The 22515-nt window shown below is 41.8% G+C and overlaps 2 protein-coding genes across 2 annotated transcripts in view; both read right to left on the bottom strand.

The window, feature by feature from the left end:
• Positions 1-22515, bottom strand: part of LOC124126258 (protein draper-like) — a 35986-nt gene that overhangs the window by 2742 nt on the left and 10729 nt on the right. Inside the window, exon 4 of the mRNA XM_048400281.1 lies at positions 758-2230. Coding sequence (XP_048256238.1) covers positions 758-2230 — 1473 coding nt within the window. The remainder of the gene's footprint in view (positions 1-757; positions 2231-22515) is intronic.
• Positions 10295-22050, bottom strand: LOC124126261 (receptor-type tyrosine-protein phosphatase T-like). The gene is made up of 13 exons (XM_046489653.2): positions 21106-22050; positions 20820-20926; positions 20198-20508; positions 19809-19896; positions 18581-18657; positions 17731-17767; positions 17504-17601; positions 16940-17065; positions 16671-16822; positions 16226-16361; positions 15934-16038; positions 15628-15744; positions 10295-12592 (listed from the first exon to the last, which is right to left on the bottom strand). Exons 1-13 carry the CDS (start codon positions 21126-21128, stop codon positions 12578-12580), a joined length of 1392 nt encoding a protein of 463 aa, XP_046345609.1. The 5' UTR covers positions 21129-22050; the 3' UTR covers positions 10295-12577.

Genomic DNA, 22515 nt, shown 5'->3' with positions numbered 1-22515 from the left:
GGCGACGGTAGAAAATTTAAACATGCTCAATATTTCCGCCGTTGCGCTACCAGAGCGAGCAACGGGAGTACACCGGGACTTCAAGGGCAGTACTCCGGTATGGCTTCGTTAATGTCGGTAGAGCACCGGTAGCGCCCCGTAATGGATCGGCGCTCCCCGTTGGCCTCAATGTGTACCGTATTGGTACCGATGTGATACCGTAGTACTACCGAATGCCACCGAAGTAGTACCGATGCGCCGCCGATGTGATACCGGAGCTCCACCGTCACACCGTTGTCCTGCCGATGTACATCGGTAGCACATCGGTAGTGCATCGGCAGCGCAACGGTATGACTCCGCTATAGCTCCGGTCAACGGTGGTACATCGGTATAACATCGGCGGCGCATCGGTAACACTAAGGTGACAGAAAAGTGGTATTCTGTAGCACATCGGCTCTTACATGGGTAGGACAAAGGTAGAACAACGGGAACGCCGGTACTACATCGGTATTGCTACTAATAATTTTGATTTTTCAAGTGCTTTCTCGCCGGAGCTCCGCCGGCAAGGTACATCGGTAGTGTGTGACAGGCCCTTTAGCTTAAATGACAAAGTACAGACGCAGAGATGACAATATGGGTCCATCTGGGCCTTATTGTCGATGACTTAAAATAAACAGGACAATATCCTGAATGTAAATTTTAAACCTTTTCAGAAATGATCAATCAGTAGTTGAACAACTAAGTCTTGACTCCAATATCAGCATATCACTCTTCTTACCTTTGCACAGGTGGCCGTGCCAGCCTTCCACACAAGTAACACAGTCGCCGGTGTTCTGCTCACAGGTATCACATCTCGATGGACATGTTGTAGAACAGCTCTGGCCATAGTAGCCATTCTGACACCCCGTACATAAGCCCGCCGCGTTACATCGGGACATCAGACAGCGACATGACTGATTACAGTGTGGACCATACAGTGCGTCTGTGCAACCATTTGAACATCTGCCAGTGAAGTCATCACACGTAGTCCCGCTACACCCTGGTGGACATGGAGTATCACACTCTGCCTTGTACCATCCCGTGTTACAACCGTAAACACAGGTTCCGTTACTTTGAAAACACAACGAGGCACCATTTTGCCTCAAACAATTTCTGCTGCAGTTGTACTGGCATTCTCGTCCATACAAGCTAGGTTTACAGCCGGCTATGCACAACCCATCTGTGATATTACACCTCCCATCCAGGCAACCGTCGCACTCTTTTACACACGTGTTTCCAAAATAACCAGGTTCACATGATGTGCAGTGACTGGCATTCTGCTGACATTCAACACAATGTGGAGGACATGACATGTTACAGTGTGTTCCTCTGAATCCCTCCCTACAAGATAGGCACGATCCACCATCTCTGTTGCATGTACCAGCAGAACAGTTGTCCGGACATGTAGCACTACACGTGGCTCCATACCAGCCCGATACACAACCATAGTCACATTCCCCAGAGGTCTGACTACAACTTGTATTAAGGCACGTTACACTGCAGGTATTGAGACACTGTTGGCCGAAATTCGTCTTTTTACATTGACAACTACCATCCCTGTTACACTGTCTCGTGGCACATCCAGCAGAACAGTTTTTGTTGCATGAGTCGCCATGAAACCCACCCAAGCACGCCATGCACGTTCCGTTCTGTTGGCAGTTTGAATGTTCACAGTTGTAACTGCAGGGGGTGTTGCATTTCAAACCGTGCCATCCACTGTTGCAACCTTTCAAACATGTGCCTATTCTTGAACAAGATTGATTAACACATTCTCCACAGTTTTTATCACATTTTGGTCCGAAGTATCCTTCCTTACAACCATCAACACAGATTCCAGAGGAATTACATGTCTTGAATCTACAGTTGGCATGGCAGCGTTGTTCACATGTACCTCCATAGAGGCCTGGTCTACAACCACACAGACAGGTTCCAGTTGTTCGGTGACAGTTTGAGGATGTATCTGTACAGTTATTACAGTTGGCAGCACATATGTCATTACAGAACTTGCTATACCTGTCCCGTGTACAGTTTTCACATTCTCCAGACAGTGGGTGACATGTACCACCCGAACACCCTTTGTTGCACTGATGTTCACACTTTGATCCCCATCTGCCTGTTATGGTACATGGACAACTTCCCTTGTTTTCAGCAGGCAGCCCATCCAAGCATTGCGCACAAGTGGTGCCATTCCAGTACATACCAGGTCCACAGTCTACAAAATAGAAGAACGTTATTTTCGTGGCATTAAGCCAACTAAATCTCAAGTTCATTGATAATGTTGTTAGATTTTATACTCGATGATGTATTTGAGTAAGAGTATGCCAAGTGCAGTTGTGTAAACCTCCGTCTGAACGATTTGGGCTGCAAAAACCAGCCTTCGAACTAGTCACAGAATATTCCCCTCTTCGCACAGTTAGCATATATACCAAATGAAGTATAGTTGGTGATTAAAAAAGTAAACAGTAAACAGTGATGAAATACATTTGATAATTTTTTTTAGAGCTTTGACATGTCATGGTTGTTAATGTAGTTTAAAGACAACTCGAACGTTGAATTAACTGTTGTTTTAACTTTTCGTAAACAAATAGTATCAAGCATGATGTTCATCCAAAACATTTAATGGTATTGATAGCTGATGATGTGATCAATTTAAATATGATTATAAACATAATCAACTTTAACAAAAAATATTCTTGAAAACTAGGAGACCGCTGTTGAAAGCGAAAGAAAACATGCTTGTCAAGTAATAAAAATGTCCCTTTGCAAAACGAACAGTCTCGATTGACAAGGAAACATTTCCGAGAGAATAACAAACGGCAACAAGTAACACACAGGGACGGTTTATCACCCTTTGTTTTTGCGACTTAAAAAGTAGTTTCGTGTTTGCAAAATCTTTAAAAATATAAACAATAGTGTTAAATAATATTTAGGGTCACGAAAATTCTGTATAATAAATTTAAATATGATTATTCTTGAACACTAGGAGACCGCTGTTGGAAGCTAAAGAATACACTCTTGTCAAGTAATAAAAATGTCGCTTTGCAAACGAACAGCTCGATTGACAAGTCAAATGAGAAATTTACAGTTTATAAGGAAACATTTTCGAGAGAATAACAAACAGCAAGAAGTGACATTAACTCCATAAACCACCGTCTGTCATTATTTTGCCTTGTCAATGTGGACCTCACGTCAAAAAGAACGTCAGTAGTTTGTATACGAGCTAGTCACTTACGACAAAGGGAGACATTTAGGGGGAGGTAACTCTCGTATGACAATGGTTCCGTCAAAGTGTTATGTTCACTGCAGTGAAATATCAAGTGTTGAGTTCACTGCTGTGAAATATCAAGTGTTATGTTCACTGCAATGAAAATAACACTTTTCTCAACTTCGGAAAACTCAGTCTTTCACACTGAAGTATATATTAAAAAGTTACATTCGTTAAATACACAACTGCTGATGGATATCTTAGACATCATATCTTAGAAAATCAATATATTTGCTTTCGTCGGCACACATTTATATTTCAAACATGGTACTGGTCATGTGGTTGCAAATATATTTCTTACCCCAGCCTACATTGAAGCAATTTAGGTTTAAAGCGTTGCAGGAATGAGTGATTGTTAAATAGACATAATCAAATTAAGCAAAGGTTCTTTCATGTTTCAGTTCCAAGAGCAAACTCGGTATACTTTCTTTTGCCTCTCAGTTTAGTTCAGGTTCGATGTACATTCATATGGCCCCACTACATCAGAAAGAAGAAAACATTAAACCTGTGGGGTTTCAGCGTCCACACGTCACCGGGCACGCATCTGCCATACCAGGGCTGTCACAGTTGACGCCTTTACACAAAGCTAATGCATCCTAACATTTTGAATTGTCTGAAAGATATTAACCATACAAAATCATGTGGAAGATATATTGATGTTGAAGTCAAAAGGACAACAGCCAGAGTCTGTATTACTTTAGACCGCCTCCGTAGTCAAGAGGTAGAGCGTTCGCCCGGAGAGCGGAAGGGCCTGGGTTCGATCCCCGGCCGCGTCATACCAAAAGACGCTAAAAGATGGTACTTGTTGTTACCCTGTCTGGCGCTCGGCATTAAGGGGCTAAAACAAGGACTGGTCGGCTCGGAGTCAGGGTATTCATGTCAAACTGCGGCATGGTATCTTAGTGAGCTAGCACTATAAATCGGCATCAGTCCGGACCAGAACAAGCAGCCACACAAACACACACACGTGCATGCACGTCGTTATATAAGTGCAATAATCTGCGAAGCGTCGTTAAACCCCATTTCACCTCACATGTATTACTTTAACGTTACTGTTATGACTTTGCTTTTTGCAGCCTCTACAGGACAATAGATCCTGGAGACTATGGATGTATTTTTTGACACAATGACATGCAGAGTGATGTACCTTTAGCAAGACCGGACTCGGTTTCCACCAGCATGCATACAGACACGAAGAGCACAACCCACACCTGAAAGGCAGTTTATTTTACATGATGATTTCAGATGATAATGGCTCATCTCACTGCACAGATTGAAGGACGTGACAAGACACAATAATTAATCACCAGCATCAACCAAACACAATGATGCAATAAACTTGAAATAACAGACTGAGGTTGTTCAACGCTGTTCATTTCGCACGCTATGACTACGGGCAGTGTATTCATGGCCAGCTTTAAATCGTAATGCATTAAGTGAGTGAGTATGGTTTTACGCCACTCTTAGCAATATACCAGCAATATCACGGCGGGGGACACCAGAAATGGGCTTCCCCGGGTCTTCGGGGTGACGATCCAACGCTTTAACCACTAGGCTACCCGACCGCCAACACAATGCAAGAAGGAAGCAATACTTCACAATCAAGTAATCAAACGTAAGAAGAAACCATATCTTAAGAAGCATAATGTACAGCACCAACCTTCATGTTTTCTGCATATACAGCGTCCTGAGTGCAATATAAGCAACAGAGAAATAATAACCAGACGCTGTGTGTGTATACTGATTTAACCGTTTCCCTGCACAGAATGCGGAATAGATTTATCACAGAAACTGAAATTATCAACAAGGAAGAAAGATATATGTAGCTATACACATTTTAAGCATGGCATAAAAAGTTTGAAATTTGCTTCCAAGTTTTTAATAACGTTACCGTATATTTTCATGATGACAGGGATGGGCATGTGACCATATATTCTGACAAATTCTTTTTTAAGTGAACTATTGCAATCATCTGTTATCAATTATCACATACCATAAGTATTCTATGAAAGTAGCAACTCCCTCAAGCTACTATGATACCATAAATTCAATTCAATTATAATACTGTGCTGCCGGAATTGCACAAAATGATGGAGAGCGGAAGTTCAGTGTCTCGATCCCCGGCCGGGTCATAGTAAAAGACGTGAGAAGATGGTACTCGCTGTGACCCTGGCTGGAGCAACTACTGGTCGGCTTGGAGTCTGTATACTGTGTTTGTGTGTTGTGTCTATGTGAAACTGCCGCACGGTATCTCAGTGGGCTAGAATATACACACCACATTAGTCCGGAGTAGTACAAACAGACATACACGCACACGCACACGCACACGCACACGCACACGCACACGCACACGCACACGCACACGTACGGATGAGATATTTGAGAAGATATTTGAATTTGTAACATTTTGCAAAGAGCTCGTCCCTGGCAGTCCATGTACAATATTCTGTTTTTACTTAGAACTTTGCATAAAGATATAGAGTGACAAAAACTATCCACAAGACTGTATGACATGGCATGACTTCAACGTTCCAATAGTCAACTTTGCCTTTATGTCGTGCAAATTTACAGCAGCTCCAGCCTTGTTTGATCAGATTTACAACATTCAAGTCCCAAATACAGCTTTCAAAAGGTTTTACAGCTGATGTATTGAGGACATTATGCAAATTTGACTCATCAGTGACACATATGATTTCTATTTTGATGTTCCCGTGTTTTTTCAAAGTGGAGCAGGATAGGATCTCCATTCCGCGAACACCTGGTCTTATCAATATAATAATTTATAAATTTGAAGTTTACATGATATACGGCTTTTCCTCATGACTGCGGAATTGACCATGTTCTTGAAATGACGTAAACGCTGACGGACTACTTCCACATTCCTGTGTGAACCCCTTACAATTCCGAAGCATGAATACATACAGAAGCGTTCTTTATGTTAATTGAGACCCTTTCGTCTTGAATTCATAGTTTGACTGCATGATCGTTCACGAATATCCTCGCTGCGACTCATCCTAGTGAACAAAACGAAGAAATGCACATCCAAACTATCATAGCATTGACTCAATCCATGTCTAGGCTAACAGTGACAGTCTACAACAATCTATGAATTTATCTTAGTGTCTATTTGATACATCTTTTGTCCTCTTTCAATGATCAGCCAATTGATAAATGATGACTAAAACATGCAGCCGCCACAGGTTCATTAACAACTTCCGAGATCTCCAAAGTCACGTTTTCGTGTCGGCCATTTTGGCGTCTTGTAGTTGATGTAAATGTATAATTATGATCCTCTGCCATTTTGACTGACTTACTGAGGTAGTTCTTAAAAGTCCTCATCTCATCCTTTCTCATCTAATGGTGATATTTTTTGAATACAAGTCTTCTGTCAGGTGTTTCTGAAGGGCAAGATGTGCATACACACGCTCATGTCTCTCTTTTTGAGGAACTATGTTATTCCGCGATACAGCTGTTTTTGAAAAGCTATCAGTGTAAACATGACGTCGCACGTTCTCAATAAAATTGTGCACAGATGTAGGCCTACAACCATTGAGGTGAACAATTGTGATAAAAGAATATATATTGATAATTCTTAATTAATAGTGATTCATAAACCCATCCGATAATATAGTCGGCATCGCACAATCGAGTATAGAATGAATTTTGTCGCTTATATTTGTCACAGTTCAACTTTGTTGTATATAATCATGACAGGCACAACACAAGACGCCACAATCCGCTATGTAGAGTTGCACCCCTTAGCTGTACGAGAATATGCTAGTCGAGGGTTCGAATCCTTCCTATGACCCACTTAAAAAAGTTCTTTGATGTGTAAGTAGTGTATTCTTTGCCATAGGCTTCTCCAGAAGCAGTAAACGCTAACACGCTAAAACGCTAACACGCAATGATATAACTGAAATAGTATTCAACATGTAATATCCAATTTATTCACATGATAATTCGGTAGTATTTAGACGTCTAACTCTTTGGGTTTCACGTAATGTATGCATGTCACAACCTTTCGATGTCAACTGTCGGACTTGAATATGTTTATATTTGACCCAAACGAATTACAAACGTTATCAAAACGTTACTAGAGTCGCCGAAATGCTGCAAACCTAAGTTCCAGAACACAAGTGCGTCACCCGTATGAAATACATCATCACCATCGAATAACCATTTCTTGCTTGTTCCAGCCTCTGCCACGATCAAACATGGGTGTATACTTTCTTTTGTCCGTCAGTTTAGTCTTTTAGGAGGTTGGTGATTAAGGACTGACAATAACAAGAGTTAGATAACTTGACGTGAGAAGACATTAGTGCTTAAAAGTTGACTTTTCACCCTAGCATTGATACATGATATGGATATGCTGCGTATAGTCGAGTCAGTGAGAAATCGACTTTCACGTCACCTTTAGCAACTTTCAAATTAAAACGCTTATTTCCAGACAGGTTTATTATCTGCATTTACTCGTAGCCCACGTATCATACACAGCGTAGGTTTGACCATACAAAAAAAGAATGTGAGTTCCACCTAGATGGTGTCAAATGTGAATACATACACACACGTTATTGATATAGTATGCCTTCCTTGTATGTTGATGGTTAACGTCCATATCAACTTCTGTATCTACATTTAAGACGGACTAAGACAACTAACAACAAATTTCTGTTGCAGGCATGCTGGTAATTGAAACGAGAAACAATGAATTGAAAGTGGATTTTATTGAGTTAAAAGCAGTTTCATAAACACAAACAGTATATTCATGTTAACTACTATCTGTTGTTTCTAATTAAAACAAATAAGAGAGATTTGTTACAGCGCTCAGCTGGTGAAATGAGAACTCATTGTTTCTGATGTTATGATCTCCAAGGTCAAGCTCAGAAGAACCTATGGCGATAAGCCAAACTACTGCTTAACTTGCAACTGTACAGAGTTTGAGGGGATCAGCACACACAGCTTGACTGCCCAACGTTATACCTTACACATATATGGGTGTGTATTTAATTTTTAGATCATGGATATATTCGGCAATACATCCAGCAAATATATTTGACCTGTTTAAAACATTTTTTTGCACTTGATTAGGTTTTGATCCTGACATGATACCGGTGTATTGTTAGCCCGGGGGACATAAGGAAGGTTGGTGGAGAACTGTTCATTGTACTGCCGCTTCATCCACTACGTGCAGTATCCAGAGCCTTCTGTCAGGTGACAATACCACTATGTTGAGATGTGTACATGGTTACCTTGATGTTTTATTTGTCTTAAATTATGTGGCACTTACATCAAATTGTATAACTTGCATCAAAATAGCTACACCTTTCGATCCAAAGTGACTGTGTGTCACATCGTCAACGGCAACATGAGTAAATGAATTTCAGTCGAGGTTAATCAACAAATATACTCATAGGTTAATTCCACAATCGGGTTATTTATTTTATGCAGCGATATGCAGTTGTAAAGCCATGTCTCTCCCTGAATATTCCTAGGAATCCAATCTTGTCTATAGTCGGATGGTTGACTGTGTGTGCCCGTGCAGCGATTGTGTGTGACTTGTCTGACTGTTTTATGACCAGGCTGACTGTGCGTCACCGTGACGCGATTGTGTGTAACCTTGCCGACTGTGTGTAACCCGGCTGACTGTGTGTCACCGTGATGCGATTGTGTGTAACCTTGCCGACTGTGTGTGACCTGACTGACTGTGTGTCGCCGTGCAGCGATGGCATGTGACCTGGCTGACTGTGTCACCGTGACGTGAGGGTGTGTGACCTGTCTAAGAGTGTGTCGCCGTTACGGGATTGTATGTGACCTGGTTCACTGTCACCGTGCAGCGATTGTGTGTGACCTGGTCTACTGTCGAGGTGGAGCAATGGTGTGTGACCTTGCTGACTGTGTGTAACCTGACTGAGTGTGTGTGACCGTGACGCGATTGTGTGTGACCGTGCTTACTGTGTGTAACCTGACTGAGTGTGTGTGACCGTGACGCGATTGTGTGTGACCGTGCTAACTGTGTGTAACCTGACTGAGTGTGTGTGGCCGTGACGCGATTGTGTGTGACCTTACTGACTGTGTGTAACATGACTGAGTGTGTGTGGCCGTGACGCGATTGAGTGTGACCTTGCTGACTGTGTGTAACCTGACTGAGTGTGTGTGACCGTGACGCGAGGGTGTGTGACCTTGCTGACTGTGTGTAACATGACTGAGTGTGTGTGACCGTGCCGCGATTGTGTGTGTGACCTTGCTAACTGTGTGTAACATGACTGAGCGTGTGTGACCGTGACGCGATTGTGTGTGACCTTACTGACTGTGTGTAACATGACTGAGTGTGTGTGGCCGTGACGCGATTGTGTGTGACCTTGCTGACTGTGTGTAACCTGACTGAGTGTGTGTGGCCGTGACGCGATTGTGTGTGACCTTGCTGACTGTGTGTAACCTGACTGAGTGTGTGTGGCCGTGACGCGATTGTGTGTGACCTTGCTGACTGTGTGTAACATGACTGAGTGTGTGTGGCCGTGACGCGATTGTGTGTGACCTTGCTGACTGTGTGTAACCTGACTGAGTGTGTTTGGCCGTGACGCGATTGTGTGTTACCTTGCTGACTGTGTGTAACCTGACTGAGTGTGTGTGGCCGTGACGCGATTGTGTGTGACTATGCTGACTGTGTGTAACCTGACTGAGTGTGTGTGGCCGTGACGCGGTTGTGTGTAACCTGACTGAGTGTGTGTGACCGTGACGCGATTGTGTGTGACCTTGCTGACTGTGTCTCGCCGCTTCATTGTTATGTCTTTAAGGGACTAAGGGGCGTAGTCACCTACATAACACAGGTCGCTGTGACACTGAATAATGTCAACTTGTACACTGACCATGAGTCAAACTGCATTTGTTAAGGAATTAGTTAACAAAATAACGATCTGAACAAATGTTTATTCTGTTATATACAACAATCCATGATTAACACAACATAAGGAACAATTAAAGAATGTATACAACAAGATGTTTTATGTGGCCATCGACATTTAAAAAAATTCCAACACAAACATATGCTTAATACTTATGTTTTTAAGTAAATAAAAGAATTCTAATATTTGGACACTTAAATATAGTCTACATGAAAAGGGCACTTTATTATTATATTTCTACAATGCTTTTTAAGTGGTCCGAGACGTGTAATGCTACTTTTTAAAATAACAATTGCTTCATTGAAAGAGCACCCGATGAACGTTTTCCTGACATCTCTGTAAACCTCGAAACATAGACTACGTTTCTCATTCAAAAACGCTTGGCTTAGCAATTATAAATTCTCATAAACATTTCATCGAATTTTTATGCCTTTTGTCACAGATAGACTAGAGTTTAACAATGATCTTTCTAAACACGAAACCTCAACAGAACCCGAAGATTATGATAATGACAGACAGTGTTGCGTGTATGAATACAGCAATAACATAAATCCAATAGACCAGGGAAATACAAGTGAAAAAAGGAAAGTTAACCTGTGTGTAACTGATGAATTTATTTAGAGAGTGGGGTGCCTTGTTTTAGAAAATAACTTTATATAAAAAAGTGGTCGTCCGTTTCAAAAATCGTCCATGTTTACTATGAAGAGCTGTCACATGGCCCGATGACTTCACCACTGCCACGGTGCAGTTGGATTGTTTCTTGCTGAACTTGCTGCACCCTGTATGTACCGATACTGATACAGGACCTACACATATGTTTTTTTTCTGAAACGATGTCCGCACCACATTAAACAGCTTCTGTTTCGTCTTTCGCATCTTCGATCCAAGCGTGAGAATACACAGGAGGAGGTAGTTTTGAGGACTGAACAATCTTGCTACACATATTTATTTCTCTTCAATAAGATTAATATTATATTAATATAAGCAAATGATGCATTGTCTTGGCGCCGCGTCTCTTTTCCAAACCAATTTTGAGACGACGGGTACAAGAAATAGTAACCTATTTATGAGGTTAATGGGATCAGGTACGGGTCATCATGACTGAAATGACAACAACTTTCAAGAAAACATATACAAATATAACACCTACCAGGATAACGAACAGGAAGTTTGAATTCATATTATAGCTGAGAAGTATTTACAAAGACATCTTTACTATACATCTTGATAGCGATCTATGTACAGACTAACATAAAAGTCGATTTATCAAGTCGGTTATTGTTAAGAGAATGTATATACATCAAACTTAAGATCCACAATGTATTGTTAAAAGGTAAGGGTCTTTCCAATAATAAACTTTCCCTTTATGTCAAGCAATATTTCAGCAGCTCCACATTTGGCGCTCATCTTTTTGTGAACACCATGCATTTCCCTTGACACAACCAGAGCGAAAATATTCCCGGGTGCTTCATATGTACATGGAAAATGAAACAATTATCTGATGGTTTTTTTCATTTTTCATTAAGATGGACATTAGAAAATATGTTTTCAAAATTCACATTTGTCACTTCACGACATCAGTAGAAACATTTTCCTTGTATTTCAATATTACTAAACTGAGAGGAGTGAAACCAACACTCTCCTAACATAATCCTTAGAAACTCTTGATATGTGCATGTGATTTGAACGAAACTTTGATTTAAAATAGATTCAGTTTCACTAAAGTCTGACAGGAAATATTTCTACCGACGCTCACCCCAAGTCAGCCCGATAGCCACGACCTGTAACCTCATCACGCTGTGAATATGCGTGAATTTCCTGTGGATAGATAGTGTTCTTTATGTCATGTTGATTTCACAAGCTAGTTTCTCCCTGTGAAGTTCCGAGTCCTCAGCAACTCATGTTTGTCATAAGAGGCGACTGACGGGATCGAGTGATCGGGCATGATGAGTTGGTTGACACTTGGCATCGTATCCCATATGCGTAGATCGATGCTCATGATGTCAGCCGCTGGATTGTCTAGCCCATGCTCGAAAATTTACAGACCCCTTTCATATAGCTGGGATATTTCTGTTAAATCTAGTGGCAACAAACCGAAACCAAGCAGGGGCAATATGTTACACGTTTTCCAAGTTATGTGCAGCTGTGTACAAAATGGTTGCATTAATGTAGCTGAGAAGCACACCATTAACTTCATTAAATAAAACAATTATTAAAAACTTAGTAAAAAATAGTTACAACATCAAAGGAACAACGATAACGATTATTGGATAATATATTATGACAAGACTGGAAGAGAAGAGATTGGATATGCGTCAAGGCCTCTCGTCTTCAGCGGATGATACCACTGGCAGGGTTATGGAAACGTACACTGGATTGGCTGTCGTCAAGATCAGTTGAATCTGCCCTGTAATGACAACAGAATTATAACACATGAGGTCAACCATACTGCGAGATATACTGATCAAATGCAGGGTCTACTGTTTGCAGTGCTTAATACTGGCTAAATATTTCACTCTTGGCATCTTTGCCACTCATGTCATTGTTGTCTGGGAAAAGCACTCTATAAAAATACGAGGGGGAGTCTTCATTTAAATAAAATATAAAATAACACTAAAAAATAATTAATTTATTGCTGAATATAAAGCAATTAACAATTGATATCGTCGCTACATCCTCCATATTTGAACCATCATAGTGGCCTGAGTGATGTACAGCCTTAACAATTTAGTGGACGATAGTCAGAGCATAGATGACTGCCGTCGGGTAAGAGAATATGCTATAGGAGACAGTCATAAAATATTGTCCTCTCTCAACAGCTTATGTAATATGTTCGCAGTATCAGTGATACTTTACCCTAAGGCTAGTGTACAGAGAACAATGTGTACCCTGGCATACATACTCTGTATGCATGTGGAAGTGCACCAGTGTTACGTGTTACATGCAAAGACACCGTGAGGACACCGGGTTAGAATAGGTCCCCAGCAGCCTATGCTGGTCGTATCACGCGGTGAATTCAGGGTTCGAATAGGTCCCTAGCAACCTATGCTGGTCGTACCACGCGGTGGATTCTGGGTTAGAGTGAGTGAGTGAGTATGGTTTTACGCCGCTTTTAGCAATATTCCAGCAACATCACGGCGGGGGACACCAGAAATGGGCTTCACACATTGTACCCATGTCGGGAATCGAACCAGGGTCTTCGGCGTGACGAGCGAACGATTTAACCACCAGGCTACCCACCGCCCCGATTCTGGGTTAGAACAGGTCCCCAGCAGCCTATGCTGGTCGTAACAAGTGGTGGATTCCGGGTTAGGATAGATCCCCAGCAGCCTATGGTGGTCATACCACGCGGTGGATTCCGGGTTAGGATAGATCCCCAGCAGCCTATGCTGGTCGTAACAAGTGGTGGATTCCGGGTTAGGATAGATCCCCAGCAGCCTATGCTGGTCGTATCACGCGGTGAATTCTGGGTTAGAACAGGTCCCCAGCAGCCTATGCTGGTCGTATCACGCGGTGAATTCAGGGTTCGAATAGGTCCCCAACAACCTATGCTGGTCGTACCATGCGACGGATTCCGGGTTAGGATAGATCCCCAGCAGCCTATGCTGGTCGTACCATGCGACGGATTCCAGGTTAGGAAAGATCCCCAGCAGCCTATGCTGGTCGTAACACGTGGTAGATTCCGGGTTAGGATAGATCCCCAGCAGCCTATGCTGGTCGTACCACGCGATGGATTCCGGGTTAGAATAGGTCCCAAGCAGCCTATGCTGGTCGTTCCACGCAGTGGGTTCCGGGTTAGGATAGGTCCCCAGCAGCCTATGCTGGTCGTACCAAGTGGTGGATTCTGCGTCAGGATAGGTCCCCAGCAGCCTATGCTGGTCGTACCACGCGGCGGATTCTGGGTTAGAACAGGTCCCCAGCAGTATATGCTGGTCGTATCACGCGGTGAATTCCAGGTTAGAACAGGTCCCCAGCAGCCTATGCTGGTCGTATCACGCGGTGAATTCAGGGTTCGAATAGAACCCCAACAACCTATGCTGGTCCTACCATGCGACGGATTCCGGGTTAGGATAGATCCTCAGCAGCCTATGCTGGTCGTACCACGCGACGGATTCCGGGTTAGGATAGATCCCCAGCAGCCTATGCTGGTCGTACCACGCGGTGGATTCCGGTTAGAACAAGTCCCCAGCAGCCTATGCTGGTCATATCATGCAGTGGATTCCGGGTTAGAACAGGTCCCCAGCAACCTATGCTGGTCGTATCACGCGGTGGATTCCGGGTTAGAATAGGTCCCCAGCAGCCTATGCTGGTCGTACCACTCGACGGATTCCGGGTCAGGATAGGTCTCCAGCGGCCTATGCTGGTCGTATCACGTGGTGGATTCCGGGTTAGAATAAGTCCCCAGCAGCCTATGCTGGTTGTACCACTCGACGGATTCCGGGTCAGGATAGGTCTCAAGCAGCCTATGCTGGTTGTACCACGTGGTGGATTCCGGTTTAGAATAGGTCCCCAGCAGCCTATTCTGGTCGTACCACGCGGTGGATTCCGGGTTAGAACAGGTCGCCAGCAGCCTATGCTGGTCATATCACGCGGTGGATTCCGGGTTAGAATAGCTCCCCAGCAGCCTATGCTGGTCGTATCACGCGGTGGATTCCGGGATAGAATAGGTCCCCAGCAGCCTATGCTGGTCGTACCACGTGATGGATTCCGGGTTAGGATAGGTCCCCAGCAGCCTATGCTGGTCGTACCACGCGGTGGATTCCGGGTAAGGATAGGTACCCAGCAGCCTATGCTGGTGGTACACCGCGGTGGATTCGGGTTAGAATAGGTCCCAAGCAACCTATGCTTGTCGTATCACGCAGTGGATTCCGGGTTAGTATAGGTCCCCAGCAGCCTATGCTGGTGGGACCACGCGGTGGATTCCAGGTTAGAATAGGTCCCCAGCAACCTATGCTGGTCGTATCACGCGGTGGGTTCCGGGTTAGGATAAGTCCCCAGCAGCCTATGCTGGTAGTACCACGTGGTGGATTCCGCGTCAGGATAGGTCCCCAGCAGCCTTTGCTGGTCGTACCACGCGATGGATTCCGGGTTAGAATAAGTCCCCAGCAACCTATGCTGGTCGTGCACAGCGATGGATTCCGGGTTATCCCTGAGCAACCTTTGCGGGTCATACCACGCGGTGGAATCCGGGTTGGAATATTTTTAAAAATGTTTTCAGAATGTAATCACATTCAAGCTATGTTTAGATGTAAATATGTTTATGAATGTGTTTACACATTTCTTGTGTTATATCTAAACACGTTTAGGGTCTAAACACATGAAATCTCATGGAAAGTTGCTCACATTTTTATTGATAACTGGATTGTCTGCTTAAGACTTGAGTATTTACAGGCCGGCCGAGGTGTGGAATAGCTGGAACTAATGCGGCGGTAAACAACATACCTGCGATAACAACAGTTTGTCATAGGTGCGCAAGGGATCTTCTGGTAGTACGTCGTTGCCATGGTGATTTACGACACCTTGATCCAAAAATGGGTTCTTTGCCGGCTGACGTCTTTTCTATAAAAGTCATAGATATCTTCAAAATTTATATCTATTTTAGTTTTAACACAATTAGAGACAGGGCTGTGTAGTACGAGTTGGATGTAGAATGTATAACTTGTATGACCACTGAATCCTATGGAAGGAATTGGAATTTGAAGAAAATTACAGACGTATGGTCAGCATAAAACGACAAGATATAATTACCCCCAAGACTTCGTAATCCCCATGACCGTTGTCGACAAGGCTGGGTCTCCTGTCACATGATGGAAGCGCCTCCATTAGGGCCTCATGGAGAAATATGTATTGGTCCTGGTGAAAAAAATATAGTTTTGTGAAGGAATCCACACATATGACTTGGTGTAACAAGTAAAAACTAATAAGTTATATCGAAAGAATTCAATATTCATTGTGTCGTGAGAATTAAAGTAAAGACATGGATGTCTGACTGTATATATGTTTTCAATTGGTGTAGACTGGTGCATAAAACTCCTCTTACCTCAGTCTGTATTACATTCATACGCTGGTGCCGGAGCCTGGCAATGCAATCAAAGACATCTACCACACCTTCCACCTTGGCTTGTCCAATCAAATAGTCCAGAGCGATCCACGTCCCTGTCCGGCCTATACCAGCGCTGATAAATACAACTAACTTACTCAAGGAATATATACTCCAGGAACGCATGCTTTTTTTCTAAATATATAACAAGTACCACATTGGGCAATATTAAGGCTAAGGTCACAACAAATTCAGTTTAGTATCAAGATTTTACGAAGATGTTGGTGTATTCAAATGGTACCATATGGGTTTAATTCCCAACATGGATACAAAGACACCACAATGTAAAAGTGACACCATAGAACGACAAAGGGTTAACCCCTTACCCGCTGTTTCACACTATATATACATGTGCCTACCACAAAGTTTATCACGGCGATAGTACCTGCAATGGACGACGGTTGGGCCTTTTCCAGTCGACGGTGCGTTCTTGACCAGTCTGTGGAAGTCCACCAGCGCCCTGACATCCTCTGGTACTCCTTTGTCTGGCCATGCAGTGAAGTGGTACTGCTTCAGTGTCCTAGGTAACTCCGCCTCCTGTAAAGCACATGGGTTTTATATTTTATTCTTGCAGTGAAAATCTCCCATCAAATGAAGATTGTGAGATATGTTCGCTATTCACAGTGGAGAGACTGTATGTACATGTATCAGTACCCTGTGTATAGAGAACGTCCTGACTGTGTAGTCCGTCATCTCCTCCTCGGCCACACACTGAACATGGACATCGTCGTAGTTGGAACCTGGCTGTCCAAAGTCAGGCCAGTACTTCTGACACTTCGCCTGGAAAACATGAAGGAGTGCGAGGATTAAATGCCAGTCCTATAAAACGTAACTCAATGGAAACAATTTCAATTTGTTTTAATTATTATTTTGCTATAGATTTACAACGACTGAATGCGATTGGGGCGCAACTTCAACTGAATTTGACACTAGCTCACTTTAAATCTTCAAAAAAAACGAGAGGAGTTTAGTGTTTTGAGCATCCACATGTAAATCAAACTGAGTATAAACATTATCAATGTTAATATTAACATCACGTTGTATCCGTATCACGAAATCATCACGCGGAGAAAGGTTTACTTTCCAGAAACAAAACTATAATGATAAAACTATAGAACAAGGGCTTCAGAACAGACATGTCATGCTACAAGACTTATACACATGTTCTTTTAAGAGAATCTACATGAGCGAATAAATGAATATGACACTGCTCAATACCTTTCTGTTTTCTACACAGTTTGTGAGCATGATTAGTTTACTGGCATCTATTTCCCACAGCATCCTCCAGAAATCCCGTATAACTTCCCCATAAGGTCCTGGAAAAGTAGAAGGAAAGTTTATTTCTTAAAAATAGTATGTTAGTTCAAAATGTTTAACTGGAACAAGTTCCTCTTTGAATTGATACTCACTGTGTAGACATGAAACAATCAAGCTAGGAATATTACCTTGTGTAGCTACAAATGTGCGTGGCTCTCCGTATCCCTGAAACAAGGAAATACTAGTGTCAATAACAAGGCATTGGGATAACATTTCCAGTGCCTTACATCAGGCACTGTACAATGGTGACTCGGTCGAAGTCACAACATTATCCTGAGCGTTATCTGGTATATAGCAAAATTGAATACATTGAATACATCATCTGTTTGGTCTCTCATTGTTGCATCACGAGGGCGAAAACTGCAGATTAAACCGTATGATGAAGATGGAAGGTCGCTGTTGATTTGAGCTACGTATGTCACTGTTATTTGAACGGCCCTGTCCTTGCAGAACGTTGCCAAATTTTGAGAAATTTTGGTGGCTAGTGACAGACATTATTCCATATGTGTTGGTACTGATCCCGCACCAGACCTCGCGGTAGACCGGACACAGTTATCTGTGTACTGTTGTGACAACTCTGCCGTTGCTCTTACTGAGGGTTGGTTCACGCAACAAATAGGGCATCTGTTGCGTGATAAAGTTTAACACCATCAGGAAAATATGAGGTCCAGTCCAGGTCATTTAATAATCGAGTCTAGACCCGAAAATCTAATGATTGACATCATGAGCGTCGATTTACGCAATTGAAACACAATGACGTGTATAAACGAAGTCAGTGAGCCTGGCCACCCAAACCCTTTAGTCGCCTCTCACAAGCATGGGCTGCTGAAAAATAATTCTAACCAGAAAGGTGTTACACAATATATAGCTGAGAGTAGTCTTGGTTTGTTCTATCGTTATCGTACATGATCCAAATCATCTGTGAACCATTTTGCAGGATAGGTAAAGAAACGTGTTCATGTCACCTCCAGAACTTACGTTTATGTAGCTAGCGTTGATGTAGTCGGAACCAGGGATGTTGGAGATAGGGGAAAGCTTTACTCGGCAATGATCATCTGGAAAAGAACGAATACACCAATACGTCATATGACATAAATCGCCTGCCGAAACATATTTCACTAGGTGTAAGAGGCTAAAGAGTCATTCCCATTACATGTCTATGAATGGATAACTGAAAATCAGTGATGACAAAGGTGAACAAAGGTATCTGAACTACATACATGACCCTACTGTGTTACTGGTCTCTTTATGATGCTGGGGAAGAATATATCTCAAGGATCCCATCATTGTGGAAAGATCCGATCAAAGGAGGACAGGGATGTCATGAGTCGGAAACATGATTCTTTGCACACCACCGTGCTCCATTGATCATGGTCGATGATGTGCAAAGAGTCATGTTTCATCGTTCACCATCGCTCATGAGACGCTTGCCGTAAAAGGCGACTATGCTTGTCGTAAAAAGGCGACTAACGGGACCGGGTGGTCAGGCTCCCTGACTTGGTTGATGCATGTCATCGATCCCAATTGCGTGGATCGATGCTCCTGATATTAATCACTGGATTGTCTGGTCCAGACTCGATTATTTACAGACCGCCGTCATATAGCTGGAATATTGCTGAGTGCGGCGTTAAACAACAAACCAAACCATTGCTCATGCATTCTATCACTGGCTTGTCTGGTCCAGACGCGATTACTTGCATGCAACCATGATGCAGTGGAACATTGCTGACAGTGGTGTAAACACCAGACACACTTCCTGACTGCCAAAGTGATGTACATGCACATTTCTGTCAGAACAACTAAAGTTGTTGTATTGCACTGTGTTATGAGTAATCAAAATGTAACAAACGCACCCAGATCCACTAGACTGTATCAAGGGATCTGTAATTGCACATATGCACATTTCTTGAATTGTACTTTATGAATAATTAAAGACTATTCACTTGCACACAAGACTGGATGCGTATCAAGGGATCTGTAATTGCACATATACAAATTTCTTGAATTGTTCTTGTTTAATTAATAAAGACTTCACGGATAAGCATGCACTTTAACAGGCGGAGAGACATGTACATAAAGCAGTATCTCAAAACTCTATGGTTAATGGTATTACTGTAATATTAATGGTATTACTGTAATAGTAATGGTATTACTGTTATAGTAATAGTATTACTGTAATAGTAGAAACAAGTCTACTCATACTTACAGGGTAATACGTTTCTGTATCTGTTTTTGGAAGCATTCTCTGGTAACTCGGCTTCGTCACAGGGGCCAAGCTTGCCACAGGGAAGGTTCTAATACATGTCATGTTCAAATATCAGAAATAGGAATGACCAGTGAATGTGAGAAAACGTTGAAGGTCATACGTATTCGTGTTTACGAATGATTATCATGGCTATAGATATATATGGTTTTATTAACTGAGTATAATAATATAATAACAATAACATATGGATATATTATGCACAAAAGACTAATGTGGATAAGTCTGAAATTGAAAATTTTAAATCTACCTTTAAACGTAGGGAAGGTATTCGTAAATGATTGATATACCATACCCTGCATGCCTTCAAATAGAATCAAGAACTGACATACATAGCACTGCGTTGTGAAACCACCACTCCTCTTCATCTGTTCGACGTAGAGTCTCAGACCTTGCACCATCACTTCTGTTGACAACATGGTGTTCGGATGTGAATCGTCTGTCACATGACACGGAGGAGGACTACGGTCAGGTGTAAATCCCCCATCATTACCGGACTCATTGGGGGAGATAAGGTGACTGGCTCTAGACGTAAGTGTGTAAGCATCGTCTGTATCTTTTGGTGTGATGTAATCATCCTCTCTGACTGTATTCGTCAGTGGCTCTAGCTCTTGGTAGTCAGAATCCTCAGGAGTTCTGGAACCTGAAACACATTATAAGGAGTTGGCAGTTTTAGCGATATTTTAAAACAACTAGATACTGTCTAAGCATCACACATGACACCAATCGGAACAATTGGACCTATACTGGATATGTTTAACCAGTGGAGTACAGTCGCCTTCACAACTATCACAATTGGACACAGATCATAGCAACTGTGAGTACAATGCAATCTATTTTGTTTTTATATATTGTTCAAAGAAGATCATCATTGTGTTATTCTTAATACCAAAAAAATGCTGACATTTTTAAGTCATCTTATGATTGACCGTGTATTCACGAATACCCAGTTACCTCTTGGCGTCGACTGATACGAAGGATTGATTAGGGACATTACAGTCGTGCTGCTTGGAGAATGACTGACAGTGTATCTCCATTTCAGGATATTGTGGGGTTTATTCCTGAAAAAAAACCCAGGATAACAATCAGTACCAGAACCTGAAAAAGTATTAAAATGTAAGAATAAACTGCACATGATGCAAGTCTTCGGTTACTGTGACACTTGGGTTTGGTCAGCTGTGAAATCATGTTTCTATTCGTATTAGAGATAAGATTGACCATGCGGTTTGTTTGTTCTTACCTTCTTACGACAAATAGAGCCATTATAAGAAGAATGATGATGATCACAAACAGAACCACCAGCCAAGGGACAACAGTGTTGGTTTGAGGTGTTTCTGTAATGCATGATATGAAATACACGACAGTATTTATAGAAGTTATTTGTTTCTTTCCACAAAAGACAAACGTAGGTTATGATTGCATTGCGTAATATTTTGTACATATGTTTTTTATCCTTTATATTTTATGGCACATTCCATTAAATAATTATGTCTGTGGACCAAACGTTGCATTGTTGGCGCATATTCATCAAGAGCAAGAATTTATTGTAGATTCCCAGTTCTAAATGGAAACATAAGACACGGCACGAATAGTTGCTGAGAATGTAGAAAGATTAGAGCAATGTGTCTTCAAATAAATGAAAAAATAAGCAACTTTTTCGTAAAGGAAAGTTTTCGATAATAATTTCTGACCTCATGTTGAACACCTGGTATCCTCACTGAATATTTGATTGTGATTCCTAGACACATACTTATAACATAGTCGGTATCGTACAATGTTAGAAGAAATTTTACACTTGATAATTTTCTTTGGAGATATAAGTGGACATAAATATTTCGTAAAAATATTAAGTTGATTCGCGAACATTGTCTAATTTCACTTCTTTAATCTATTTATGCATATACCATTATGATTTTATGGCATCTGCTCGTTCATAATGCCAAGTTTGGGAGTGTTCTAAGGTCATACTGTCAATCTGTCACCCTTCTGTGGCAGTGAAACCGTGAATCATAGACTAAAAGTCCAATTTAAATGATACAGTGTTACATATGAAACAAAAAGAGAAAACACGTCCAATTTTAATTCTGGAAACCCAAAAGTCCAGAAAATCTACGGTCTTTTCCCAGTCTCGGTCAAAGGTATTTACAAAAATAAGCATGCTGTTTTCATGGTAACATACTAAGGGAAAAAAAAAGAAGAAAAAAAAGAGTTTAAAAACTCAATATTTACACCATCTCGCCCATGGGCGAGAATATTTTCCTTTACTCAAAACTCATGTTTTTGTTTCGCAAATACTTAACTTGTATTCCATCAAGTATCATACACAAAATTTAACTCATTTTAACTTAATTCAACGATTTTATAGCGATATTGAAATATTTCGCCCATGCATGGGCGAGAATATTTTCCATTACACAAAACTTATGTGTTTGTTTCGCAAATATATTTTAATGCATTCCTTCAAGTATCATGACACAAAATTTAACTCGTTTTAACTTAATTCAACGATTTTATAGCGATATTGAAATATTTCGCCCATGGGCGAGAAAAAGGCTTGGCCCATGGGCGAGAATATTTTCCTTTACTCAAAACTCATGTTTTTGTTTGGCAAATACGTAGATGTATTCCTTCAAGTATCATGACACAAAAT

This window comes from Haliotis rufescens, unplaced genomic scaffold (genome assembly GCF_023055435.1).
Source record: "Haliotis rufescens isolate VD_foot unplaced genomic scaffold, xgHalRufe1.0.p SCAF_1, whole genome shotgun sequence".
Classification (NCBI taxonomy): domain Eukaryota; kingdom Metazoa; phylum Mollusca; class Gastropoda; order Lepetellida; family Haliotidae; genus Haliotis; species Haliotis rufescens.
The sequence above is the reverse complement of the archived record's forward strand: the minus strand, read 5'-3'. Positions and strand labels throughout refer to the sequence as shown.